Genomic DNA, 26,086 nt, shown 5'->3' on the forward strand with positions numbered 1-26,086 from the left:
CAAAATAACACTGTCCTTAAATATGATATGTTCCAAAATACAGATCAATTAGATCAAGGGAAAACCTTTCTAATTTTCTATGCAATTTTTTAAATAACAATAGCTATTAATTCATTGTTAATATATTAATATATAATATGCACTTATTGGATTTGTGTAATTTTTTATTGCAAACCACACGACTTCTATGCTGCCTTTCATTCTAATGTGTTCCAAGAATCCAAAAACGAATTTTTGTCTTTAAAAAAACAGCTTAACACTTTGTCACAGTCATAGTGCTGTAATAAATAAAGTGTCACTTTAGATCATTTTAATCAAGGAGAAATAAATTATGACAGGATTGAAACATAGCCGTGGACATTAAAATAATAAAATCGAAATTCAACCTGACATATCTAATCTCTAAAGATCGTTGTTTCTAAAGTTTATATGATGATGTTATACAGGACAATTTCTGTAGAAAGAATACAAAATCCAGGCATGTTAACTCAGAGGATGTGACTAATGACAGACACATAAGCAAACCAGGTTTTAGATAAATGCAAAATTCAATCTCTAAATATCTTCATCAACAATTGGGTACTTTACTTTGTAAAATAAGCTTTAAGTACTTTATAAGATAGAATGCTGTATCAAACGTTAGAGGTGTACATTACTTCAATTTTCAAATTATTTCAATCCCATAAATCAATTATGGGATGATTATCAGTGAACTCCCTTGTTTAATTCATGTGCTACTTATTATAAAAGATTTCATTCATTCCCAGGAAAAGATCACTAACATCCTTCACTATTAATATTAAACTACTTTACAAATTATTTAAGGAATACAAGATGGGCCAGATTTGCTCTATAGAAAATAAAATACTCAAAGGAGCACAGTAAAAGAAAGAGCAATTAATTTTTTATTTCCTGTATTAAAAAGTGAACATCTTTAAAACATTAAAATAACATGAATAAATGTTTACTTTGACTCAATACCCTTTTCTCAGAAATGAGAGAACCGAGTCCAAAAGAAATGTTTACTTTTCCTTTTTATTTTGGTAGTGTGAGGAGCACTTCTCCTTGTTATTCTTATCAATATTGTCTACGTGTAGTTTTAGAGCTTGTCTAGACAGGGATTTGGATTGCTAATAGATCTGTATGAGGATGTTTAATTGGAAGTCCTACAAGCAATATCAATTTGGAATGTGCCAAATGTTACTTGATAAATTCTTTGACATAAAAAACATTACTTATGCACAATTCAAACACTTAACAGTTCTATCCAGTACACAAACGTGTTTGCCTCATCAGTCAAGATGGATGCTGCCTATCATGTAAAATCACATTGACAGTAGACAAATATTTTGCAGACCAGATTGTATGACTGTATATTGACTCAAATCCTCCAGTTTCAAACGCTCTTTTAAGCCTCCTTATATTTGACCAAGGCAAGCTGTGGTTCTTTGAATTAGTGGGATTAATTACAGTATGTCTAGACGTGTGGGACAGGAAATGCTAGCATCCATCCGAGGCAATGCAGAGGCAAAACAACAAACAAAACAATCTGGAAACCCACCTCCCCTCCTCACCAGCCTACCTTTTTCTAGACAGTTTCACTCAAAGGGACTTGGAAAATATCGGCAGCTATGCAGCCCAGAAGAAATCAAGCTAAAGGCTTGATTGTTTTGGAGAAGGTACGACATCCACATCCCAAAGGAACATCAACGACACGGAGTTCTGCAACATCCCAGGCTAGACTATTTGAGATCTTGAGATTAATCATGCATATTCTCTATATACTACCTATATAATTTGTAACCTGCCAATTCCCACCCACCAGCCAGCTAAGCACATATTTTAGCAGTGCTACTCATGCTGTGTCTCAGGACAGCACAACACACTCTGTGGAAAGCATTATCTCCCCTCTTCTGCATACATGAGCTCACAGATTCTCACAAATGTCATTGTGATTGACAATGGAGAGAGTATGCCGTCCCTCCCACCCAGAGGCCCTTGGCTTCCAGCAACGGATTGGCCACAGATAGGCTCCTGCTGCTAAAAAACATTTTTTATTTTAATTTCAGAATATATTCTCCCGTAATTGGACCAGAGGACACAGAGCACATTTGATTTTATGTTGATGCATACCACAGAGTACCAAATCATTCAACTTTCGAACTCAGAAAAATAACATGATGTACTATACTGATGTACTGTACTGACATTACAACCAGAAACAACTCATCAGTTCCCTTGTGGACCATTTGTTTTGTTTTTTTCTTCCAAACAGCGTACAATCACATCAACAGTCTCTTACATCAGACTTTGGCTATGCTCGCCCCATCCCAAACAGTGGGCGAGGATGAGACATGCATTACTCTTTCCCTGGGTCTGGACAAGGCCTTCTGAAGTTGTAGACCATGCTGACAGGCATGTTCATCAAACCGGAAAGCAGAATAGAACACAGAAAGAAATCATTTAGAAACTGTTTATGTAGGGGATCGCAATATAAACAGTAAAATCTATGTAAAGCAGTAAAGGGTCAGCATCAGTGGGCCAAGATCAGTCTCAGAATGAACTGACTTGTATTACGGTACTGCAGGCCAAAACTTTTGGAATAAATATCCCCACAGATGTCCAGCTAAATTGCCGAACTCATAATCCACCAAATAAATTTTGTTCAGATAGCACACTAGGTTCTAATGGTTCTTTTGGTCATCCCATTGCTTTTTCTGGAGACCAGTTCTTTTTTAAACTGGACTACAGCAACAGATGTTTATGTTCAGTTATTAATGATGCAGCTGCAGCCAAGCACTACAGAGAATAGTGGCAGATTCCAGTAGCTCTTTGTCACTATTTATGACGTATATGTTCTTGAGGTGGTAGCAGAGCCAGAGACAAAGTACTGGCAGAACTGATTGCGCAAACAGCCAGACGAGCCAGCTTGGACGATATGAGACTGCCAAATGGTAAATATTAAGATCTTCAAAGCTTCAAAGCACCAGATCTTTCCAGTAGATATTTCCTATTGAAATACATAATGCGACTGTTCTTTATCTACTGTCACTTAATCTACATAGTCAGAACATTCAGATTTGGAACAGCCCTGAAAAAAAAAGACTGCAAATGGCACCAGCTCTGGATCTTCTTGGATTGCTTACATTACCAAATTCCACTTTGGGGAAAAAAAAAAAAAACACCATGTACAAACCTGTAGGGGATAACATGCTGGGAAATGAAATCCACAATCCAGCCTGTGTTTAGATTTTATAGTGAAAGGAAAATATTATGCATTTTTCTAGTTTGGTTTTGCCAAATTAAAACAAATCCATTGCAGTGAGTAAGTATTTTTTTTACTTTTTCTGTACTAGAAAGAAGCTACTATTTCATGTTTAACAACCAGAACTTCGGTTTCTAATTATTTAATTATTGACCTGTGTCCAACAATAGAGAATGTAACTATGACCTGACTGTAGAAGTGTGAGCTTATATGAAATTATTTAATTTCTTTTCCAGGAACATTTGGTTTGGACTCTCTAACACTGGTGTCACCACTGCTATGTCCTTCTGTGCGCTCGGCCGGTGTTTATTTTTGCTTTTGCAGTCTGAAAGTGCGGTAGAAGTGTCTATACACAAAGTGACAAATAGACAGGAGATCAAATGAGCTAAAGCAAACCAGCAGCAACAGGCTCCAGGACTGCAGTATCCACTTATGTTACCAGGGGAAAAAGCTGAATTTCAGATCTGCTTTTGGTATTATGCTGCCATAAAAAAAAACAGTATATCTATAGTTTTAGTTTGATTAAAAACCACATGCTTTTGATGGATGGTATAATGTATTAGGAGGCAAAAAAGAAACAGAGGGCAAATGAGGGGATGAGAGCGAAACAGCAAAAGACATAAAAAGCCCTAGAAGAAGTAAGGAATGAAGGATTGAGCAATAAATGTTAGAGACCAAAGTGCAAACACAATTGCAGGTCACAAATCCTCCAAAAGAACTGCCAGAGAGAAACACATCTTCAAATAACACCATGCCCTCGCTTGTGCTATATATGACTGTCTAAATACATCTGCGCTAGCTTGACGGGAAGTTGCCCTTGCAGACACTGTGCAGATCCATTCACAAACACACTCCTCTCACTGTCCGGGTGTATGGGAAATGCATTACCTCCAAAATCCTCAAGTTCCATCTGTATTATCAGGAGGAATGCACTCCAAAATTTAAAGGCTGTAGTATGAAGGCTGACACCTGCGTTGCTTTTAATGTATCAAGTCCATTATGATTAACTCTTAAATTATATAAAGCAAGGTCTTTCTGAATGGTAGCTTTTCATTTCATCTCATCTGATCTTCACTACGGATCACTTAGAACCAACTTCAGAAGAGACGTTTTATACTTTATTGGAACTGAGGTCACCACTTACCACTGCTGCTAAGAGTATATCTCAGACCATTATTATAAAGAGCCCCCTTCACAGCGGCAATTCAGCCCAAATTACCAACGGTTGCGGCCTGTTTGAAGTTGCAGTTATTCTCCCCTGCTGATAGCGTAATGTGGATTGACCTTTGTAACCAACCATTACCCCAAACCATGCTCTTTGTGCTGAATAGGAGGAGGTGTGACAGCCACTTTTCCATCAGCAATTATCTCCAGTTGGTGCTGCCCGCTGTACCCCTAGTGCCATGTGGAATGTGAGAAGGTTGGACAAGTGCCCAGCCAAGGCAAATACAATGTTGGCTAGGATTCAGATGTGCTATAAAGTTGGGGTGGTGGAGCTACAGCTCCAACACAGTTTAAATAAAAAAAGCAATTTAACATTCTTACTAATCCTTCATCAATAAAGATGTGTGACACACGACTGTATACAAGTGCCATAGAATAAAACCCAACAGCAGGTGAGTGAGAACTTGACCAGGGCCATACAGAGCTGTTGCACTGATCATTAGATGCCAGAGATAATATCACTGTTGCTGCAATGGACTCATAGCGTAATACGCACAATAGCATGGGGTGGGCAAAATGGCAGCGACAGGGACATGCATATTACAAATCATTTTTTTTCACAGTTCCCTAGACAATAACCAAGTTCAGTAGTTGATATTACAGCCACTAGCATGTTTTTTATTTCATTTGTTCAATAACCTGAGGAAGTACAAACTCTACTGACTTTTTTGAAAAGAAAGTGATATTTTCACGTGATATATTTGTTTAAATGCTATTTCTAGGTGGTGCACAGCAATTCAATGTCATGGCATATGAAGCACTGGTTGCATTACGCATGTGCACCAAGAACATGGTCTGGCTACTGGAACTTTATTTACTTGGCATATTAATTAGCTTGAACAGATGCACAGTATATCTTGACCAGAATAAGTATTTTTCCAGAATCTGGAACGTGAAGGCAAGTAAATAAAGTGAGCAAACTACATTACAGTGCAGCACAGAAACTGTTATATAACTCTAATTCTAGCACCACACACAGTTGCCTCACATTTGTACACTTCATCGAGCGAAAACGAAGATGCTTGCCAGACATGCCTTAATGTGAGAGGAGAGAACACCACAGCTCATAGCCAAAATATTAGCCAAAGAACCTTTTTTTGAAGGAGCAAACACAATATGGTCCATCACCAGAGACATTATCAGGAGAGGATAAAGACTACGGCTACATAAAGTCATCCCTCCCAGGGATTCAAGTACTCTTACTTTCCATACCCCTTATTAACGCACAGAATTTTGAGTTATGTTAGTTGCTGCTTTTTAGCCTAGTTAATTGGACTTCCAAGAAATGGGACTAGGTTACAATGAATCTCCTCCTCCAATCTGTAATGATTTTCAGCACAGAAGTGACCTTGTCATTTTGTTCTATTCATCACACTGCATTTTTATGCAGTGCATTTTATTTGTTGTCTTCCCAAACCTCACTTTCACAATATATCCTTTTAATAATGATGGTAATGCAATATTTATGTCTGTAATTTAGTGAACTTTTGTCCTATTGTGGACTACATCAAGAATATCAGTAAGTAAGATAAAGCAAACTACTCCCAAAGCTCTGAAACAACACATACATATAGACATTCATTTACACTTACATGCTCGTTCCGGTGTTGTCCTCCTCCATTACTAACCCATCATATGTCTTCCCACTGGCAGGGTTACATTTTTGCTCATTATTTATCTGCCTGTCTTTCTTTCGAGATGTTGCTATCTGGCCGGAAAGGCTTCGGTCAGTCCCTTTCATCTGAAAGTGAGGTTTTGATTTGCAGTTGTGGAAAAGTCGAAGGAGCTGAATCACAGATATGGTAAAACAATGTCCTGCTGAAACCTCTGGCCCAAATTCGAGTGTAGGCAGATGAATACTGACTCTCAGCGCTGAACATCTGCATGAGCCTATCCACACTGGGACACAGCTTCAGAGCAGCATACTAGAGCTGACTCCTTTTCCATAGAGTCCTTTTATATGCATGACATAAATATATGTGACAGATGGTGCCATTTCTAATAAAGGAGAGAAATCACGTGTTAAGAAGAATGCACAAATGCCTTAGAAGGTTTTCTTGAGTTTTCGATCGGATGTAGATGGAATGGCCCAGGAACTTCACCTGGGAGCTCGAACATTTAAGCTAGGCTTGATGCCTAACCCTGACCTGAGGTCAAATAAAGGTCAAATCTGATCATCTAATCATCATTTTGACACCTCCTGGAACATATTAATGAACTTTTTAGCAGTACAGAAGAGCATTACTGAAGAACTGCACCATTGTTGAATAGTAGCCCAATCACTATTTGAAGTAGCTGCCCAGACTCTGTGCTGAGATTAGATAAGAGATACCTGCTATTACATGATTCATGCAAACATTGAAGACTACAGGACTCTAGTAACAGTTTAATGATCCACATTAAACTAAAATATGTGTGAGATGTAGGGATGTTAATCTTACATAATGTTCATCTTCAGCCCAGATAGGCTAAAGGCTATGCAATCAAGTTAAAAAATCTTTTTCAAGTACAAGTACTGAGTGTTTTATTGTCTAAAACAATATCCTTCATTTCCCATCAGTTCAGAATAAAGCATTGAACTGTTTAGCATGGTGTCATCTATCTGGCTCACTGGAAATTACAACATTTATATTAGTATTGGTCAAATTTATGAGAAAGACAGATAAAACCTTACTGTCATTTTATCCATTTGTTTTGAATGCATGTCTTAACAAAAAGAAGAAAAAATTTAAATTAATATACTCAGAGGAAGCAGGAAAGCCAAACACATTACAAGAAAATTCTCAGTCTATTCAACAGACATTCTTGTCCATGATATAAGAGATAAATGAAAGGTAACTTCCGCAATGTTACTCCCATTAAATTCTGCAGAGAGTGCACACTAGTGAGTAATTCATGTAAGTGATAGAGGATATTTAACTGCAAGAGTGCCTGTGCTTCATGCAAGAGAAAATGGAAAAATAATCTGAGGCTAGGTGCAAAATGAAAGAGATATTAAACCTACTCAAGTTACAGTGTAGCGCATTAGGTCCTTGCTTGACCCTATTTCAGCAGTATAAAAAATCACCAAAACAACTTCAATGATTTGTAAAAAAAAAAAATTGTTTTTGTAAAAAGATTGATCTGCCTACCAGCTCACAAACTTTTACTAAATGCCCCCATTTTTTCTGAAAAATCATGAACACATATGACCCTGGCTTCGATTTTCACATGCATTTAGAAGGGGCTTGACAGAGCTATACATGTATTTTCTTAGATATTCCCCTGACGCACTAAGTAGTGGGTTCTGTTTTACTTTCACCTTCTGTGGGGATTGAATGCGAAGCACAGACACATTTCACTGCTTCTGTGATGAATGTGCCACTATTCTGGTTCCTTTAAAAAACAGGAAGGAAGAGTACTTCAGTCTCATGAGCGTCTGACAGCTCTGCCTTGCTCAGTCTGTTGGTTTTGGCCAGCACTATCAGCAAAAACAAACTTTGATACAAAGGAAGTCACCCCTAAAATAGCTTGGTTCAGCTTTGGCTTTTTAGCCATGCTGTGTGGCCTTTAGTTAATCGAGAAAAGAGTGAATAGTACTCGGTGAAGGAGAACCGGGAGACAGCATTTGTCTAGCTTTTGGATTAACCTCTTGTCTTTGCACTCGCTGCCATTGCCTGTGCCTAGGGAGAAGCAGAACAATGTGAATTTTACATGGTCAGGGTTCAAATTTATGATTTTAAATCAAGAGCTCAAAGTGCGAGCCTTTCTCTTTAGAAACAGGCATTTCTAAAATGTTTTCTCTGAAGACAGATTGGAAAAGATCTATCATTTAAACTCCCCCAAGGAGTTCCACATGTCCTCGTGGCCTTTACTCTTGCCGAAACGGAGCTAGAGCCAAGCTTCAGTGTCCCACTGAATACTTTTAGCTTAGATAAACTTCAACTGGACTTGTTTGCTTCAAAGGCCAAACTTACTGCATGCTTATACTGTATGTTCTAGCTCCCATTTTAAGAACAATCCAATTTGATCACAAAGCCAACAGTGTACCTTTGGATCTGACAGACACAGAGAGACTATAAAAGTCTGGGAGCTTAGAGGGAATAGTGCACCATGTCTATAAGAGGCTAGTTTCCTGTACTAAATGGCAGAAGATCATCTAATCCACAACAGCTCTCTTTAAGTCTCAGGCCATTCTTTGTGCTACAGTAATCCTTGAACAAACAGAAGCCACATTTGACTGGGCCACGTTATCAGGATCTTCTTTTACCCCCAGCACGACAGAATTCCTCAGAGTAAGTGATGTGCTCAGTTCTGATGGTCAGCCCCATCCATACCTCCTTTCCACATCAGGCCACAGACACGCGGCTATCTGCTACCTTTCATCAGGCTAGAGATGGAGAGGTATTAGAACCACCTCGGTCATCCACCAACAGTCAGGGCGTACATGATTAAGATAGATAGACTGGCCTGGGACACTTAATCTTGTGTGATTAAGTATGTTGACTGAAATATGTTAACTGCATCCTCATGTTCCACTTGTATAATTAGGTTGAATTAGCAGGAGTGGGGTTCAGTTTACTCGAATGCAACATGGAGTTGTGCAATTGCTCTCATTAAACAATTTTCTGAGAAGCGGAGTTTATTCTTGCAGAAACAAAGATGCAAATGAGTGTATAACCTAATATACCTCGATTGCCCTGCATAACATTTAACATTATGACATTCTTTTACTGGCAACAAGCTTTCCAAGGAGCCAAAATAATTCCTTTTGCTTAAACTTATCCTTCAGATTAGCTACAGGAAAAGCAGTAGAGTAATACAATCTGCGGTTGCAGGCAAAGACAGTAATGGGCTTGGGTGTGTATGTACAGTATGTCTGTATGTGTTTTAAGCCAGAGATGGGTAGAATGAAAAATGGTAACGATCTTTGTGTCTCATACTATCAGTAAGGAGGTATTATAGCGTTACCACTGCTGGCTGAAGCTCTCACACTCCTACATCTGAAGTAAAGTCTCTTATTAGTGTAGAATCCAATCTGTAGTCACTTAGTCTGATAAGGACTAATGGAAGCCTCAAATCTACCTAAAAATGTGCTTTAAATTCTGCTTATGCTTTTCAGAGATAAGACTAAATTAAATAAAGGATGACATGTATTTCCTTTAAAATAGAAAAAAACTAAAGCATGAAATCGAATATTATATAAAAAGTGATATTATACTAAGAACACCATTGAATAATATAATTCCAAAGCATATTAATAGCAAAATGTAAATGAACTGAATGTAGTTTAAATGAAAATGGAGCTGTTAAAAAGACTGAAGGATTTAAAGGATTTCAGCTGAAATTGTGATTAATCATCATGTCATGCAAACTGCACTCAACTTCTGCTTCTGCTCAGTTTTAAACAAGAAGATTAAAACAAGCACATCAGAATGCCTACATTACACAGTCATTGATTGCTTCACCATGAACATCTACTGCAGCTCCTACATTTCAATGTTTACGCATTCTTCTTAATATATACACAACATGTAGATGCTCTAGCACTGAACTGCTAAGATGGGTAGGTTAATGTTAAATGTATAGCTTCAGAGAAGGATAGTGATAGCTGATAACGTTAAGGGCAATTAATCATAGTATCTACAAACACTACACTATATCATATGCATGTCTGTTTGATAGCAGCAGTGGGTTTATAATTCAGACTGATACATTGGGTCAATTAGTTATCATTTTAAAATAAGGATATTGATACCAATAAGCCTGGTCTTCAGAAGGTTTGTATAGACTTCAGAGATAACTTGTCTGTCAAAAAGTATAATCCCTGAGGGTAAATAAATAAATAAACAAGCAAACAAACAATTGTTATTATTATTATTATTATTATTATTATTATTATTATTATTATTATTAATTGATTAATTAATTAATTAATAACACACTGTATCATTAATAATTAATAATAATAATAATAATTATTATTATTATTATTATTATTATTATTATTTTGCTGCTGTACTTTTTTACATTTATTATTATTTTTATTTAAAAAAATTGTTATGGTTGTTTATCCATTTCAAGGTTATTAAAAACACTGGTTAATTTAACTAAAGAAATAATTATCCCCCGATTGGTGGGCTGACATAAAACGCTATATTTCTACTTAGAACCACTCACAAATAAGTTTAAAAGTGTGCTTATTAAAATGTCATATACTTTGCATAATTGGCTAAATAAATGAAATTGTCGCACTTTGGTATGAAACGGATTTTGAACATTTATATGCATGGTTTCTTAGTGTGTTGAAGCATTTATTCTTGAAATCTGAGTCACTTAAAAGATACATCAGCAACTTGCAAAATGGTCAGTTAGATAAGTGTAGTTTCATTGTGATTTTTCATGAAGCGGTCACTCAGTTTAAGATGAAGCCACATTTTTCTCTTTTCTCTGAGCCTTCCTGAGGTTCTCCTTCACCCCCTGTCATTAGAGAGACAGTATACAAATAGTTTCTTGGGTGAGTGACTAACTGGCAGACTTGCAACGTGTGGAGTCCACCTAGACATCTGTGAAATCAGGCAGTAGTCAAGCGAATCACCACTGCAGTCAGTGTGAGCCACATGGAGCGGATGCAAGCTCAGTAGTGTACGAATAAATCAAGAGTTTGACAGTGTGAATCACAACACTAGTGCTATTTAAAAATAATTGATTACAGTGCTTGTCATAGCATGTTCTCCGACAGTTAGACGTCCACTAACTCTACTAAGTTCAAAACAAAAGGACAGTGACTTGTAAATCTCTAATTTATTAAAATAATGCAAAGAAAGCACTGGTTACACTACTTCGGAAACAATGTGGCATGCAGTTGCACAATTGCTCGCATTAAATCTTTTTTTTCTGAGAAGTAGAGTTTGCCGAATCATGTATTTTATTCTTTCCCCAAATAGCTTTTGGGAACTATGCATCTGTGTCTATGCATTTATTTGGTTCTGTGTATATAGAAAAATAATCTACACTGAATTGCTAATTTATTAGGAACAATAATAAATGCCAAATAAACTGTCAACTCAGTGTGCAGTTTAATCTGAGCTCACGTGCTGAGACGAGACAGCTTTACCTTCTGTAACCACTGTGTGTAGTTCTCCATGATGTGCTCCAGCTGTTGAATCTTCTGGTTCGAGTAGTCAGGTTCAGGTGGAGGAGCATCTCTCTGAAGTGAGTTAGCATTGTACTGAGTGCCTGCTTTCGTCTCGCGGCAGGATGCACCTGCATTTCCATCGCCTTCTGGGAGGATGAAGGTGTAAGTACATTGGCCATGCTGGAGCCGGTGGTACCTGCGGCTAGAGGAACCTCCTGCACTGCTGCCCGTGCTGCTGGCCCTCCCAGAGGAGCTCCGTGATCCTTCATCTCCTGCTTTCTTCTGCTCATTCCCAACACAACTGGCCACCACCAGCAGAGCTGCTAAACACAGGGAGCGATAGGCAAGTGTCCGCCAGAGCATGTCAGCACCAGGGAAAAGATCAGGGATACAGAGCTGTCAAGCAGATCTTTTAGAGGATTCCACTGGATATATCTTGTTGCTTTAACTAGTCCTGAATCAGAAGCCTGTTAGAGTGTCCAGTGGTTCAAGATATGCAGTGTCCATATGGGACTTCCTTGGGAAAGAACCTGTTGAGAACATTGCTGATCTGGTTGTATCCTCACACTTGTAAAGTGTAGTATTCTTGTCCAGTGTATCCTCTTGAAGAAAAAAGCAGTGTCTTGAAAAGTCTTGTGCAATTGGTATGCATTGACAGCTATTACATAGGCACTGTGTGGTTGAGGTTCTGAAGAGAGGCGTCCATAAAGAGATGCAGCACACAGAGAATGAACTGTGCCGTCAGACCTCCCCTGGTGCACTCTGTCTCTATCATGTTCTGCTAACTCAGTTCTGTCTGTGACCAAGCGACTGTGCAGGATTCTTTGCTTTAGGCTTCTAGCATGCTCTGTGCCTGCCCCTCAGAGTGACTGGAAAGGAATGTGTGTGCGTGCATGTGTTTGTGTGTGTGTGTGTGTGTGTGTGTGAGAGAGAGAGAGAGACAGAGAGAGTGAAAGGGAGAGCGAGGCATAGAAGGACCCCAGCACAGAGGATGTTCTCAAAGTATAAGGATCATTTTACAAGCTCTCTGACCCTGGGCTTTTGTGGTAGCCCTGCCTCCAGTTCATGGCCTGCTGTGGCTTCCCGTGCACTCCACCACACACACGCCACACACATACACACACACACACACACACACACACACACACACACTGGGCATGTTTATGTTTACAAGCTAATTTGTCAGGTTTTCTGCACTGCATGTTTCTAGTTTCCCTGTAATTCTATATGCAAAGCCACTTCAAGACATACAATTATTTAACTTGATTTTCAGCTTTAGAAATTTAGAAGACAAAAGATGAAACACTGCATTAAACATAACATTTGTGAATTATTCTCCTATCAATAACACTAACCAGAAAAAAAACTGCATTTTTGCATTTTTCTTGCTCTATCTACAATAGTGAAATATGGCACTGAGCTGATGGAGAGTCTGTGTTGCAAGATAAGACAGCCAAGACCTGGCTTCTTCTGAGTTCACTGCTGTAGTTTCTTCTGGAAAAAAGGTAAGGTTAGGAATTATTTGGGGAATTTTGGCCGTAGATCAGCTCTATGAACTGAAAACAGTAACAGTCAGGATACCTTGCTGAAAGATGAGAGGTCAGAAGTCAAGTTTCAATTAAGGCTTGTGAAGGTCTCCCTTCACACACCTCCTCCCCCTCCGCAAAAAATCCATTGGACAGATAAAGACGAATGCTTCTCAGGGATATGCCACTTTTAAAGAAAGACTCCATGCATTAATACACACCGCCTCTTCACACTTTCCAACTCATGTGGAGGCAGCCTAAGATAACAGGCCCAGAATATCCCTGGACCAGCCTTGGCTAAAAGCATGTGTAAACATTTCCCTGAAATCTGGGATCTAAGGCCTTGCTCCTCTAGCCAATCTATGGCCATTTGTCCCGCCACAGTTATAAATTACTAATTTGTGATTGGTTACATAAACTGAGCAAATCCCACGTAATACGACGTCAGTAATGGTGTAATATCTTGGAGGATATCTAGATTACTTGCCATGTACTTAGGATGACATTAAAGCACTATACATTCAACATACAGTATGGTTTTATCATAGCTCATATATCAGTTTTAACTTAAGGCTTATTCTGCACCCAATTTATGATGTTTTGGCTACAGCACTTAAACAGCAGTTGGATGGTAAGGGAAATGCCTAAGCTGTCCATATTTACATCAATTGAGTTAAATCATGCAGGACCCAAATTCCTCACAAGAATGTAAACAAAAGCGGAAAAAGTCTTTATCCTGTAAAATTAACTGCTGTGGTGCCAGAAGGGTATGTGATGAATGATATGATTAAGTAAAGTATTACTCTGAACAAATTACATAGTAATAACTTTTAACAGAAAAACAGGGATATAAACTTTAGGGATATATATTTTATACAGATAGTCTGCAGAACCCACCTTAAGATGCACGATTTAAATGAATGAAACGGTTCCATGCACAAGCACTTAACATGTCATGTTTTGATGCAGCCAAGACACAGCACAACATCTACTCTCAGAGCATTTTTTTTAGTCAGTTGCAGAGCCCAGACAATTCCTGTTCATCAATGAAGCATTTACGTGGTTAATTAACAGGCAATAATATGTTAGTCCACCACATTCATCCAAATTCAATGGGCTAGTTCATCAATGTCATAGTCAAGCCTCTGTCCTGCATGTCCATGAGTTCACTTCATCAAGCCCCAGAAGAACTCTACAAATAGAGTCATTCAAATGTGTTACTCTTAAAGCACTTAACATCTCATTTGATGTGCTCCCAAGCCTAGAGAAACAATGATTTAGTTCAGTTGCTGGTGGTATATAGAGCAAATGATGAATATTGAATAGTAAGGATTATCAACAGGTTTGGCACAACGACATTTAATAAAGATTTGCACACAAGAAACAAAGAGGCTTTGTCTATTTTCTTAGCTTGTTAGGCTACCAAGCATGAACCAGAGAAATAAAACCTTCAGTCTTGGCGCTAATCTATTAATTTATGATACTGGTTGTATCACACCATCTGTCAAGGAGAAGTTACACTCTACTAAATACTGACTTTGTTGGGTGTAGCTTGTCATCCTACTGCCTATTGATACTCAATAATTGATAAGGAATTACTCACACAACTAAAAAAAAAGTCTTCTGTTACCCTCCTTACTACCTCTTAATATTCTTATATTGGATGAATGTCCTCTATGCAGTAGCAAGAACCAAGAAAAGCCCATTGCCTTGAAAATCTGCACAAGCTTCAGTCTTCTACTCCTACAGTTATACTAGGATTCTCATGTCTACTATGTTACAACACCACAATTTCACTGAGCCAAGGGGAGTTAATAGCCTACTGGCAAAATTTTCTTGTAGATTGAAAGCCTGGACGCAGCGATGGAATGTGAAGAAAGTTCTCAATGTCTCAACCTAGCTTGAGTTTTCAGCAAGTCCAAGGAACCACGCTGTCCTTGGGATCTGCTACCAATGGCAGTTTCTCCCCCAGCAGTCAGGCTCAGAGACTATCAATCCACAAAACAAAGCTATGCAATGTGTGAAGGAAGCGTTAGAGCTCGGTTACACATGCCCCTTTCTGCCATTGGTTTTTCTTGTGTCCAAAAGGAAGATGTTGGTCTCTGTACATCATTATCCACTAGAATATTCACACAGCTAGATCTGTCTAGTACTTACAACTTGATATGCTTTAGAGAGCATGCCAAGCAGGAAACTGTTTTCATCACAATGTCAGGTCACTGAATTAAATCTCATGTAAGTTTCTGTGGGCTTAATTTTCAATTTTCTAATCCATTATAAATGAGGTGCTTAAACAAATGGCAAACTGATGAGTAATTGTCTTGGTAACGCTTTACAATTTTGTTCCATAATAAGTACTATGTAGGGACTAAGATGGAGCAAATGAATAGTTCTTCATAAAAAATAAAGTGCAACACATTATTAATGACCAAAGTGTTACTGTGTCATCCTTCAAGAGTTGGAACGTTATTGTAAAATAAAACATATGGGAACCTCTTACTAATGACTGAAGTGTTACTTTATTATTAACACTTTTGAAAGTACATTAATGGGGAATACTGTACCAGGGTCAAAGAACTACAAGCTGATGCTTTATCATGTCAATTTAATATTCCTAAGGAGAATAATACTGTAGAAAATATTCTGTCTAGAACATTTATCATAGGCCCTGCGAGATCCAAAAAGCACCATGAGCTCAATGACACAGCTTCTCCTAAAGTACCCCCAACCAAAAATGATCCGAGTGAACACCTCAGTCACTTCAGGAATCCAAAGAACCACAGCTCTTAAGCAATTCCCAACCACTCTAGCTAAACATTGTTGAGAAGCTGACTACAGACCACTTCCTGCACAAAGCTCCCATATGAGCAATGCAAACAGAACCCAGTTGGGCTGCTGCCATGTTGCCAAGATGGTGGCACTTATGAAAACTCTTCACCCAAGGAGATACTAAGGGCCTCTTTTATATCATGACTGGTTACAGACTCGTGTACGATTTTCCAAGTGATTCCTCCAAACCTGTAGCATCTTCTGTGCATTTAAAGACTCAAGGGCTTGCTGGAGATCACTAAGGAGGTCTGGGAGCAGCAGTCATTCCCATGTTTCCTCCTAATTATACAGCATCAGCAGATACAATGTCACAGAAGAGAGCCTATAACTGGCTAGCACAACCCAGTGAATTTCAGCTTAGTGAATGAATTTTGATATTGACAAAATCTACAGTTAACTATAAGTTTCTGGTGACATGGCAGAGCCTCTATTATCCTTGGGAAACAGGGGAGAATGAGCTGTGGAAAGGAGAAGTGATCATATGAACTTGCTCAAATATTGGATCAAACTTGTACCTGCACTGTCATCTATGGATGTTTCAAAGCCCCAAAATTGAGAATAGCTTAGCCTGCAGCTAACAGCAAATAAGCTCCAGGCGCTATTAGAATTGGAAGATAATTTCCAGCATGACCAACCAAACCAACCCCAGGCCATAGAGAAGGTGGTAGAGAAGATGCTAGTGTAAAGCACATGGTTAAGCTCATGGTCCTGCTCCATGTTAATGGTGCTGAATCCAGATGGGTTCCTACAGTTCTGCAATGACTATCACTTTGTGCAGCACTTTTGAGTATCCAGTGCCAAGTGTGGATGAGCTCATGAAGTGCTTGAGGATGTCATATTATATATTATATTGGGTTAGGTGGATATTACTAACACTTTTGGCTGACACCCTTAACCTGAGTGATTTATAAAAGTGCACTTGAACCTGAAGCTAGTTCAAATAGACCAGAGTCTTAGAATCACAATTTCCTCTTTTAATCTTCCATTTCACACATGTCCAAAAAGGGCCGACCCAAAAAAATGAAACTGAGCTCTGCAGCAGCGGATGCCTTCTGCATTCTGATGGAAATGGTACTCATGAATCCAGACTTCAGCCTGCTGTTCAACTCCCTCACGTCTTGCTAGGTAAGTTAATGAGTTCCTAGAACAGGTACTGCCTACATATGTGTTATGGGCGTGTAACCTACTAACTTGTGTGGCCAGAAAAAGCAGTTAGAATACTGCTCAAGATAATCAGATTGTATTCATGAGGTGTACGTAGTACACAAATATCATTGTGTGATGAAGATATGTACGATGTGAAGGTCCTCCCATCTCTGTCATTGATCCATCAATCAATCATAATTACTACAGACGTCCTCCAGGAACATTACGTACAGACATATCATATGAAGCATACAGTATACAGGCATGTGATATGAAATCTTATCCCTTCTGAATAGTATTTAAGACTTACCCAATGGCATCACGGTAATAATTCCCAGTAATTCAGATGCATCTTTCTGATAGTCTTCTGGCCTGTTATCAGTTTTCATATAACCACTAACCACCTTTGCATTGTTCTACATATTTTCTGGAATATCAGTGACAACCAAATCATCAAACTTGCTCTTAAACAGCTAGTTATATAAGTAATTTTGGTAATTTCACAAACAGGCAGTTGTACAGAGTTTTAGCTAGCTGACATATCTGATCATCTTCAAGCAATGAAAAAAAAAACCCTAAACATAACATACATACAAAAACATACATAATTAACAATAACAACATAACATACAGAACCAGTAACTGTTTGTGTTGCACATTTCTTATTATTAGATGCTTCACAGATGTACAGTACCGTCAAAGGAGTCCTATTTTATTTGATTCTGGGTTGCAGTATATATGAAGATGGCTAAAAGGAGGCAGGAAACACTGATAATGCATCACTAAGAGAAAAGGAAATCAAAACTGAGAACACAAATGAAATGTTTAGTCTGCCCCCTAGCACCATGGACTAATTCCTTGTGACAGAGGACATGATTAATTCTTTCATCCAGTCTAGCATGGCACATGCTTCGACGGGTGATGTCATGAAGCAACAGAAAGCTGAGAGAGTGACACAAGCCAAAACCACCCAAAACGTTGCCCCAGGGCTGCCTCCTTAGGCAAAACTAACACAACGATGTCTGGCCTCTGTCAAAGCAAACCACTCTCTCTTTCAGTGATGGCAAAGTTCAGGTCAAGTTTACAAAAAAGGGGCATGAGCACCTGCCTGTTAGATGCGTAGTCTTTCTATTTTTCTTGAGACTTAATTAGTATCTTGCTTCATTTGTATAGTTTCAAACAGCCCAGACATGACGTTACGTATTTGAATATGTAACTGTAAAAATATGTCAAATTTTAATTTAAAAATCCAAGAGATGTACTGACTGTAAAACTCCATCTGTTTTTCATACCCTAAAAGCATTATTTTATCCATATAAAATATATTTAATTAATAAAAAATTTTCCTGCACCAAAAAAGCCTGCAGGTTTTCTTTTCCTTTTTTTTTTTTTGCTTACTTGCTTGTATTTTCTTTTTCATTTCATTTCTTTTCTTTTTTCTTTTTTTTTTTTTTTTAACACATAGCGTGTCTTACAAAGTCAAAGCAAAGTCGGTCAAAGCGAAATATCATAAGTTTGAAAACAGATGGTGTGGGTGTGATTATAAGCTGATTATTGTACCCCAGGGACTTTCAGAAGATGATCTGCTAGAACATTTAAAAGAGACACAAAATCTAATATAGATGACCATGTCTTGGGTAAAACCACATGTTCAATTCAGTATTTCTTTTATAACCTAGCTTGGTGGTTATGAGAGGTTCCAATGTGTCAAAATATATATATACAACTCATTTCAGAGCTTTTCAATATCTGAAGTGCATTCCAGTATCTGAACTGTGTGTTGGTCTGATATGTATCTTGGTCTTTACTGCCATAATACCCTTTTTATGTGCAGGCATGTTTTTCTGAGTTGATGTACTGTATCAGGTTTATCATGTCACAGCCTTCTTAGCATTTGTAATCTGACAGATCACGACTGTTATTGGTTGCTACTACACGTTGCTTATCTCACCAGGCTGTGGGAGAAGCTTCCTTTCAGAAGAGTGTTTACAAAGGATCTGGCAACCATAGCTTATCTGACCCCCACCATAGCTTATCTGACCTCAACACTATAAGCCACGAACTGACAAGGGCATCTTTGCTACTAATATTTACATAATATGTATATATGTTGGATTTTGACATTTTTCATTATCAAATAAACTTAATTCCCTCAGTTTATCCTATTCGCTTTGATATTGTTGAGATGTTCAAAGGCAGGATGTGCATATTTAGGACATATGCTCTAAATTGAACAATAAATTCCATCTAGTGACATACAAATAATAAATTTTGCGCTCTGCATGTGGGAGAGAAGACAAACTGAATTCTGAAACAAGACCAGAAGGACTGGTCTTATTTAGACACAAAATGCCCATGGCATTTTTATAGCATCGTAAAGCCAGCTTTTCTTCAATCTCTTTGAGGCTAAAGAGTATTCTGCTGCTCCCTGATTACAACCATAATCCTCTCTGAGCACTCAGATCCACTAGTGTGATATGCAACCACAACTGTCTGAGACTGAAATGTATCAACCAGCCAGATCATTACAAATGCTGCAATTTAATATTCAGCACTTGACACAATTCTGTATGAAACACTGTTTGACAAAAGTTAGGACATAAAAAATAACTGACTGAGGCTTTATTGTAACGGTTATCCTGGAAAGGATCAGTTTATGTCATGGATTAGATGATGTGCTTAGAATTTCCAGCTATATTTTTACTTGAAGTAATTTCCCCTTGGCTATCCTGTTTGTATACTGATTCATAAATGCTTAAAATATGCTTCTATTTGTCAAGAGGGATTTGCCATGTCTATAATACTCCTTGTCATCATACATAAGAGAACATCACGCATGATATCATGCTGAAGCGGATTGTAGCCTTTACTATTTAAAGGTATTAAAATGATTATATTTAAAAGATACCAAGCACAGAATATTGGCCATTGAGTTTACACACAAGTAGTTACTGAGTGTAGTGCAGTGTTAGATCGTTTACATAGTTCTAGACTATATTTCTATCAGACTTGACTGATACACTCTTCCTGAACTTACAGTAGATCTGACTTAGAGCTGGAAAAGGAAGACTTGTTTGACTTGTTGCCCAGAAAATGAGATAGTCTTAAACACAAAGATTTTCTACTTGGCTTTGTAATATTCATCTCCTTTCCATGGTGTAGAGCTAAAACAGTACTGTGTGTATTCATTCGTTTATTCCTTTTCAGCAGCTGCTTCATCCTGGTCAGGCTCACGCAGGATCAGGAGCCGAGGGATGACATTCTGGATTTAGTTTAGTTTATTCCTTTATAAAGCACATTTAAAAACAACTGAAGTTGAAACCAAGGTGCTGTACAAGTTGTACAAAGCAAATCTATACTCAAAAAACATTTAACAATACAAAATACCGAAAGACAAATGGGCATTTTCCAGGCTCAGACTGAATTAAAAGATGAAGAATAAAAGTGAGTCTATAAGGAGGATTTGAACATAGCAATAGAGGAGGATGATCTTATATGAAAAGGGAGACTATATTCCAAAGCCTGGGAGCAGCCGCCGAGAAATCCCGGTCACCCTTGGTTTTGGAACGTGAACGTGGTACTGAAAGGAGTAATTGACCTGATGATCATAGAGATCTTGGGGCAGTGTACAGACTAAGGAGATCACATATGTATGGTGGAGCAAGCCCATGCAAAGCTTTAAAAACAAATAATAAAATTTTAGACTCAATGCGGAAATTGACTGGCAGCCAGTGAAGAGAGACAAGCACAGGAGTAATGTGCTCACGCATCCTAGTGCCAGTCAAAAGTCTGGCCGCTGCATTTTGCACCATTTGCAGACGATCTAGAGCAGTCTTAGGCAACCCCAAATAAAGGGAATTACAGTAGTCCATATAAAATAAATATTTGATGCCAAACTATCACACACTCACTCACAATTACACCTAGGGGCAATTTAAAGTAACAAATACACTTTTGGCATGTTTTGGGAGAACCTGGAGGAAATCCACATAAACACAGGGAGAACATGTAAAACTCAGTAGCTCAGGAACCCAGGAGCTGTGAGACGGCAACACTACCCAATGCTACGCTGTGCTGTCCAGTACTGCTGGCAAATATATTTTGGCAATTTCCCTAAATAGCAAAGTCATTAAGCTTTAAGACTTCACTGAAAATTGAAAAGCACGCTGTGTGGCACAGTCACTTAACACAGGAAACTGGAAGCTTTAGACATATCAGTGATCAGAATCATCTGTCATGAAAATGAGCAAAAATGAATATATAAAATGACTCACACATGCAGTGAGTGATTTGTTTTTCAAGAATGACGCAAAACAAGTTGAGATGAAATTATTGGTGTTTATAATAAGTGAGTTTTTCTACATTTGATAAGGAGGATCAGTGTAAACTATGAAAGTAATACAGTGCCATCCAATGATGTTTGTGTACGCAGCTGAATATGGCAAATTATATAAACAATTTGAAATTATGCATATTTAATTCATATTCTTTCTTATACAGCATGTTTGATTTAATTTACTCCTACGAGTTAATTAATATATTAACTAACAAACATGTACTAACATGTACTTCAGGTGGCTGTTATCCATAAGACTCATGTTGTAGTTAAGGGTAGCTCTTCATTAGTTTGTGATTAGTACATGCCTTATCTTATCATTAGTTCATATTTAAGTAAGTATTATTTCAGGTATTAGTGCATGATTACTGTACTGTTACTGTAAAGTGTTACCCAATTTCATTTTATATAATATTTTTTTTACATTCTTTTCTGCAGAACATCAGCTTCAAAATGGTCAGTACCACCACAAAGAATATTTAGTGAAGCCGCCTCTAGAGAGAACGAGAGCATGGAATTGCACAGTGCTTGTCAACAGGTCTATAGTATGGAGACTGCGATAGCCATTGTAGAACATAGATTTTGTGTTCCTGCAGCAGTTTTCAACTTCTGTATTGATTTGGATGCGTGTTTGGGTCATTGTCTTGTTGACCAAGTCTGGACTTCCTGACAGAGGCAACCAGGATTTGTTCTAAAATATTGTGGTGCTTGGCAGAATTCTTGATGCCATTAAACTTCCTGTGCCTTCCTCAACCACCAGACACAAAAACGAGTATCAGGTAACTTTAATGTACCAATGGTGTACATGACCGTAATATTTGATTTTGGTCTCACAGCATGACTCCAACATGATTCTAACTGTAGTCCCAATGGCACATGGTAAAGGTCTGATGCTGGATTTTGTGGTCTTCTCCCAGGAAGAGTTTTTTCCTTCAACCCTTCCAAACAGCTTGTTGTTATGGATTTGGTATCTCAACTGAAATTCTATGAAATTCTGAAACTGATCTTTGGGTCCTTCTTTGCCTCCCTCGCCAACCCCTTCGCTGTGCACATGCTCATGCATTCAGTTCCTGACAAATTTCAACACTGAACCTTTTTATTATTTATTATTATTTTAAATATTCATTAGAGGTTCTAATAATATTGCCACCTGTGGGTTTGAGAGAAAATGCTATTAGGAGAACGAGAGTCATTCATAAGAATGATTTTTGTTAGAGGAAAGGTAATTAGTTTCGACAGCTGCTTCAGTGAAAAGTTTCCATTGTTGTCTAAAGGTTAATTTATGCCATATTTTTGCAGGTTGTCTTGAAAGGTGTTGATAAATCTGGAGTTTATGCTACATATTGTGCATGTACAATACTTATCCTAAAATGATATACGGCCAACTCTAGTCAAAAATCAGGACCTACCAATGTAACAAACTGGAATTCATTAGAAGGTTTTATGTTTAATTCTGTAGTCTGTAGGCTCTGGTTACTTCTGATGATCATGCTTGTCTCTGGCTTAAGCAGGATGTCATTTAAGTGGAACATTATGTGTCATGATGATATGTAGGGCATCTACTCAGTATTCTACAGCTGGATGATAAGTTGGGGTGGCTAATACTAACTTGCCTCTCTGTGCTTTTGACTCCTGATATGAGAGCTCCAAATAGAGAATCTGATAAGGAATCTGATAAGGCACCATCTGTCTCTCCTCTTGGATTGACAAAACAACAGCAATTCTCCTCTTAGACATTTTATACATTTTCAAATATTAATTCCAGAGCAGGGTTTTCATAGTTAATGGTATAGATCTCTGAGTGGCCAAAGACACCCCAATTTATCCAGCAAATAATGATGTGGCCTAGAGCAAGGAGCGCAGATAAATTCAAAATCATCTTACTGAATGTTAGCAAACCAAAAACAAGCCTTTCCTTATTAGCTTTCTGTGTGTAGTAACAGAGAGGCAAATCTGATAACTTATGCATTGAAATAAATACACTTCGAAAATGTAAAATAATCCAAACTCAACCACTGACCTGAAATTATTCAACTTCTCTACTATTTAAAACAGTTTGCTTCTAATGCATGCTGCATGTTGAAAAATGAACCCAAATATGCCTCTAGCCATTGTAATGTTTGAGCAGAAACCACCTAATTTGGATGCAGTGTATATTTATAAAGGTCCTTGCCCTATAATAGATGTAGGTTCCAGTTGTATATACTTAAATCATGAGCACAGAGCAGCATAGAGTGTGCCCATACAAGCACTAACGTCGCCCATCATGTTTGCTTTTTGCTGTAAGTGATTTTTGTCAAGCACCGGCAAAACAAATAATCATTAGCTTCAAGAAAGAATAATATGAACCATAAGTACCTGTGCAGAATTTAGAAAAAAATATATATATGATAAATGCATACTTAAAGCTTCTAGCATGTGTTATGTGATCACATGCTGCAAAGGTGTATATTTATCTTTAAAAAAAAAAGTCATTGTCTATAGTCCCATCCAGTGAGCAGTGTGAAAATCGGCTTCTCAAACACACTGACAAATGAGTTTGTCAGTCTTGTATTTTTTTACTGCTTTAATGCACACGCTTACCAGCAATTTATAACCTTTTGTTTAAGTAGCACTACAGTGAATTAATGAGGTTTTTTCTTTCTTTGAGATTTTTCACCCTTATGTTTTTAGATCCCTTATTAAAGAATGAAGGGGTGTATTTGTATTTCTGTATGATGTATAAAATCACCAAGAACCAGAGTGCCTGAAGTTACGACGGTCCAGGCACCATGATGTCAACCATCAAGTCACTAAATAAATACAGTGTTGCTATGAGATTAGTAGATATTGTGTCCACAGTATAACACACTTCACAATAACACAAAGAGAATTGGTATAACAGGACATAAAGTCCATAGCAGGGGCTAGCTGAAGTCATCTGTTGGAGTCATACAGAGGAGTTAAATGCAATTAAAACCAGAGTCTAATCAATATTGATGGGTCACATGTTTACACAAAATTCTATTGGATTTATTTTAAATTCACTTTTTCTTTTTCTTTTTTTTTTTTTTTTACTGCATACCTTTGTTTTCTCTAGCCATATCAGTGGTCTGGAACAAAGTGTACCTGTAACACTGTACCACTGAATTTTGACTTGTTGATTTTATCCTTTAATGCGAAAAGAATTCATCTGACCAATTCAGGGGTGAAAAGTCGTGGTAAATCTGTGATTGTTTTCACTAATCATTGTCACCCGTTTGCTGTATTTTGACATGTCATCAACATAGCAATTTCCATTGCACATTCCTCTGATACTTTTCATTGATTTAATTGGTTTGCTTTTGTTTTTGTTCATTTTCCAGCAACGTATCGACACTAGAAGACAAGCCAAGATTTTCACGTAACCATGTCAGCTGCGTAATGTTTTTGCCAGGGAGTATCTGATTTGTCTGTTTTCTCTGGCTGTTAGCAGCAAGACAAGAAGGCAACAAAAGAAGCCAGTAGCTCTATCTCTGACCTTTCAATTAATTAAAAAAATCCACGAAGAAAGGACAGTTAATGCAGAAAAAAAATATTCTAAATTGAAGTTTGTGTATACAGCGAAATCACCAGGGTTTAATTGTTTGTTTAACCTTTGCTAAGTTCATAGGAGCACTTGAGCCCACTCTGCTCATAGCTCATGTGAACTGTGGAGGCGCTCATTTAACATGGGGGAATTTTCTGTTTAGTTTAGATTGAGCCATTTTACTTTCTTTACCACTGTAACATATTCTCGTCATAAGAAACTAATGACACTTGGACTCTGACTCACTTAGAAAATGATTCTTAAAGGGTTCTTGATGGGGCTGTTATGTTCAGGACCAGTTAAAGGAACCCTTTTGCCTCCTGGATGGCCTCTCACGAACTTTGGAGCTCATAGTGTTAGCTGTGGCAGTGGTACAAGGTCTCCTTACAGGACCAAGCTGAAAAATTTCAAAATGCACCTCTAATTTGTTTAAGGGCTCTGGAGCATCGCAAAGAACCTCAAAACTTTGACAGGCGCATAAGCAGAACGAGAAGCCAAAGTTCCCATATGCATTCTTCTAATGCTTGTGTATACAAGTACTGTATGGTGCAAACGAGCACTAAATCAATCTGTACCTGTTACTGTTCTATTTTATAGCTGAGGTTTCAAGCTCTATGGTTGTCAGATATTTTAAAAAGTGACCGCTCATCACTCCTGTTGTGCTTCTGCTCATGATACACTGGGGGTCTCTAATAAACCTAATCCTGAGACAAATAGTATTCGAATACACTTAGTCGTTTATCAACCATACATATTTCTGTGATGCCTTCTCATGAAAACCTCAGTGACCAGCCAAAAGAATCCCTTCTGTTTCGGGTCAAAGGGCAAACCCTCAAATTTGAATGCAATGTATAACATGAACATGAAAGTAAATAAATATATCACACAAGTTCTCTGCTGAAGGCAGCTCCATCTCTTGGGCTGACAAGAATTTCTTATTCCTACACACATTTACGGGCACTAAAAACAAAATAAGAGGTGGAAAGATGGGGAAAAATTGAGCCCCAGTGTATTATGAGTGTTTGAGCATTAAAAAGCAGCATGTCTCAGTTTGCGTCAGTGTTGGAAATGTGTCTTTTATTGCTCATGCACATTA

At 37.9% G+C, this 26,086-nt stretch overlaps 1 protein-coding gene across 3 annotated transcripts in view; it reads right to left on the reverse strand.

Annotated features, from left to right (window-relative positions):
- Positions 1–12,522, reverse strand: part of angpt1 (angiopoietin 1) — a 54,526-nt gene extending 42,004 nt beyond the window's left edge. Inside the window, exon 1 of one of the 3 annotated variants that reach the window (XM_053228436.1) lies at positions 11,586–12,522. In XM_053228436.1, coding sequence (XP_053084411.1) covers positions 11,586–11,969 — 384 coding nt within the window. In that variant the 5' untranslated portion in view covers positions 11,970–12,522. Of the gene's footprint in view, positions 1–6,081; positions 6,315–11,585 lie in introns of those variants that run through there. The other 2 variants (XM_053228437.1, XM_053228438.1) reach the window with 2 other exon arrangements.
- Between the last annotated feature and the right edge of the window lie 13,564 nt (positions 12,523–26,086).

The sequence above is a fragment of the Pangasianodon hypophthalmus genome, chromosome 23 (assembly GCF_027358585.1).
Source record: "Pangasianodon hypophthalmus isolate fPanHyp1 chromosome 23, fPanHyp1.pri, whole genome shotgun sequence".
NCBI classification, from domain to species: domain Eukaryota; kingdom Metazoa; phylum Chordata; class Actinopteri; order Siluriformes; family Pangasiidae; genus Pangasianodon; species Pangasianodon hypophthalmus.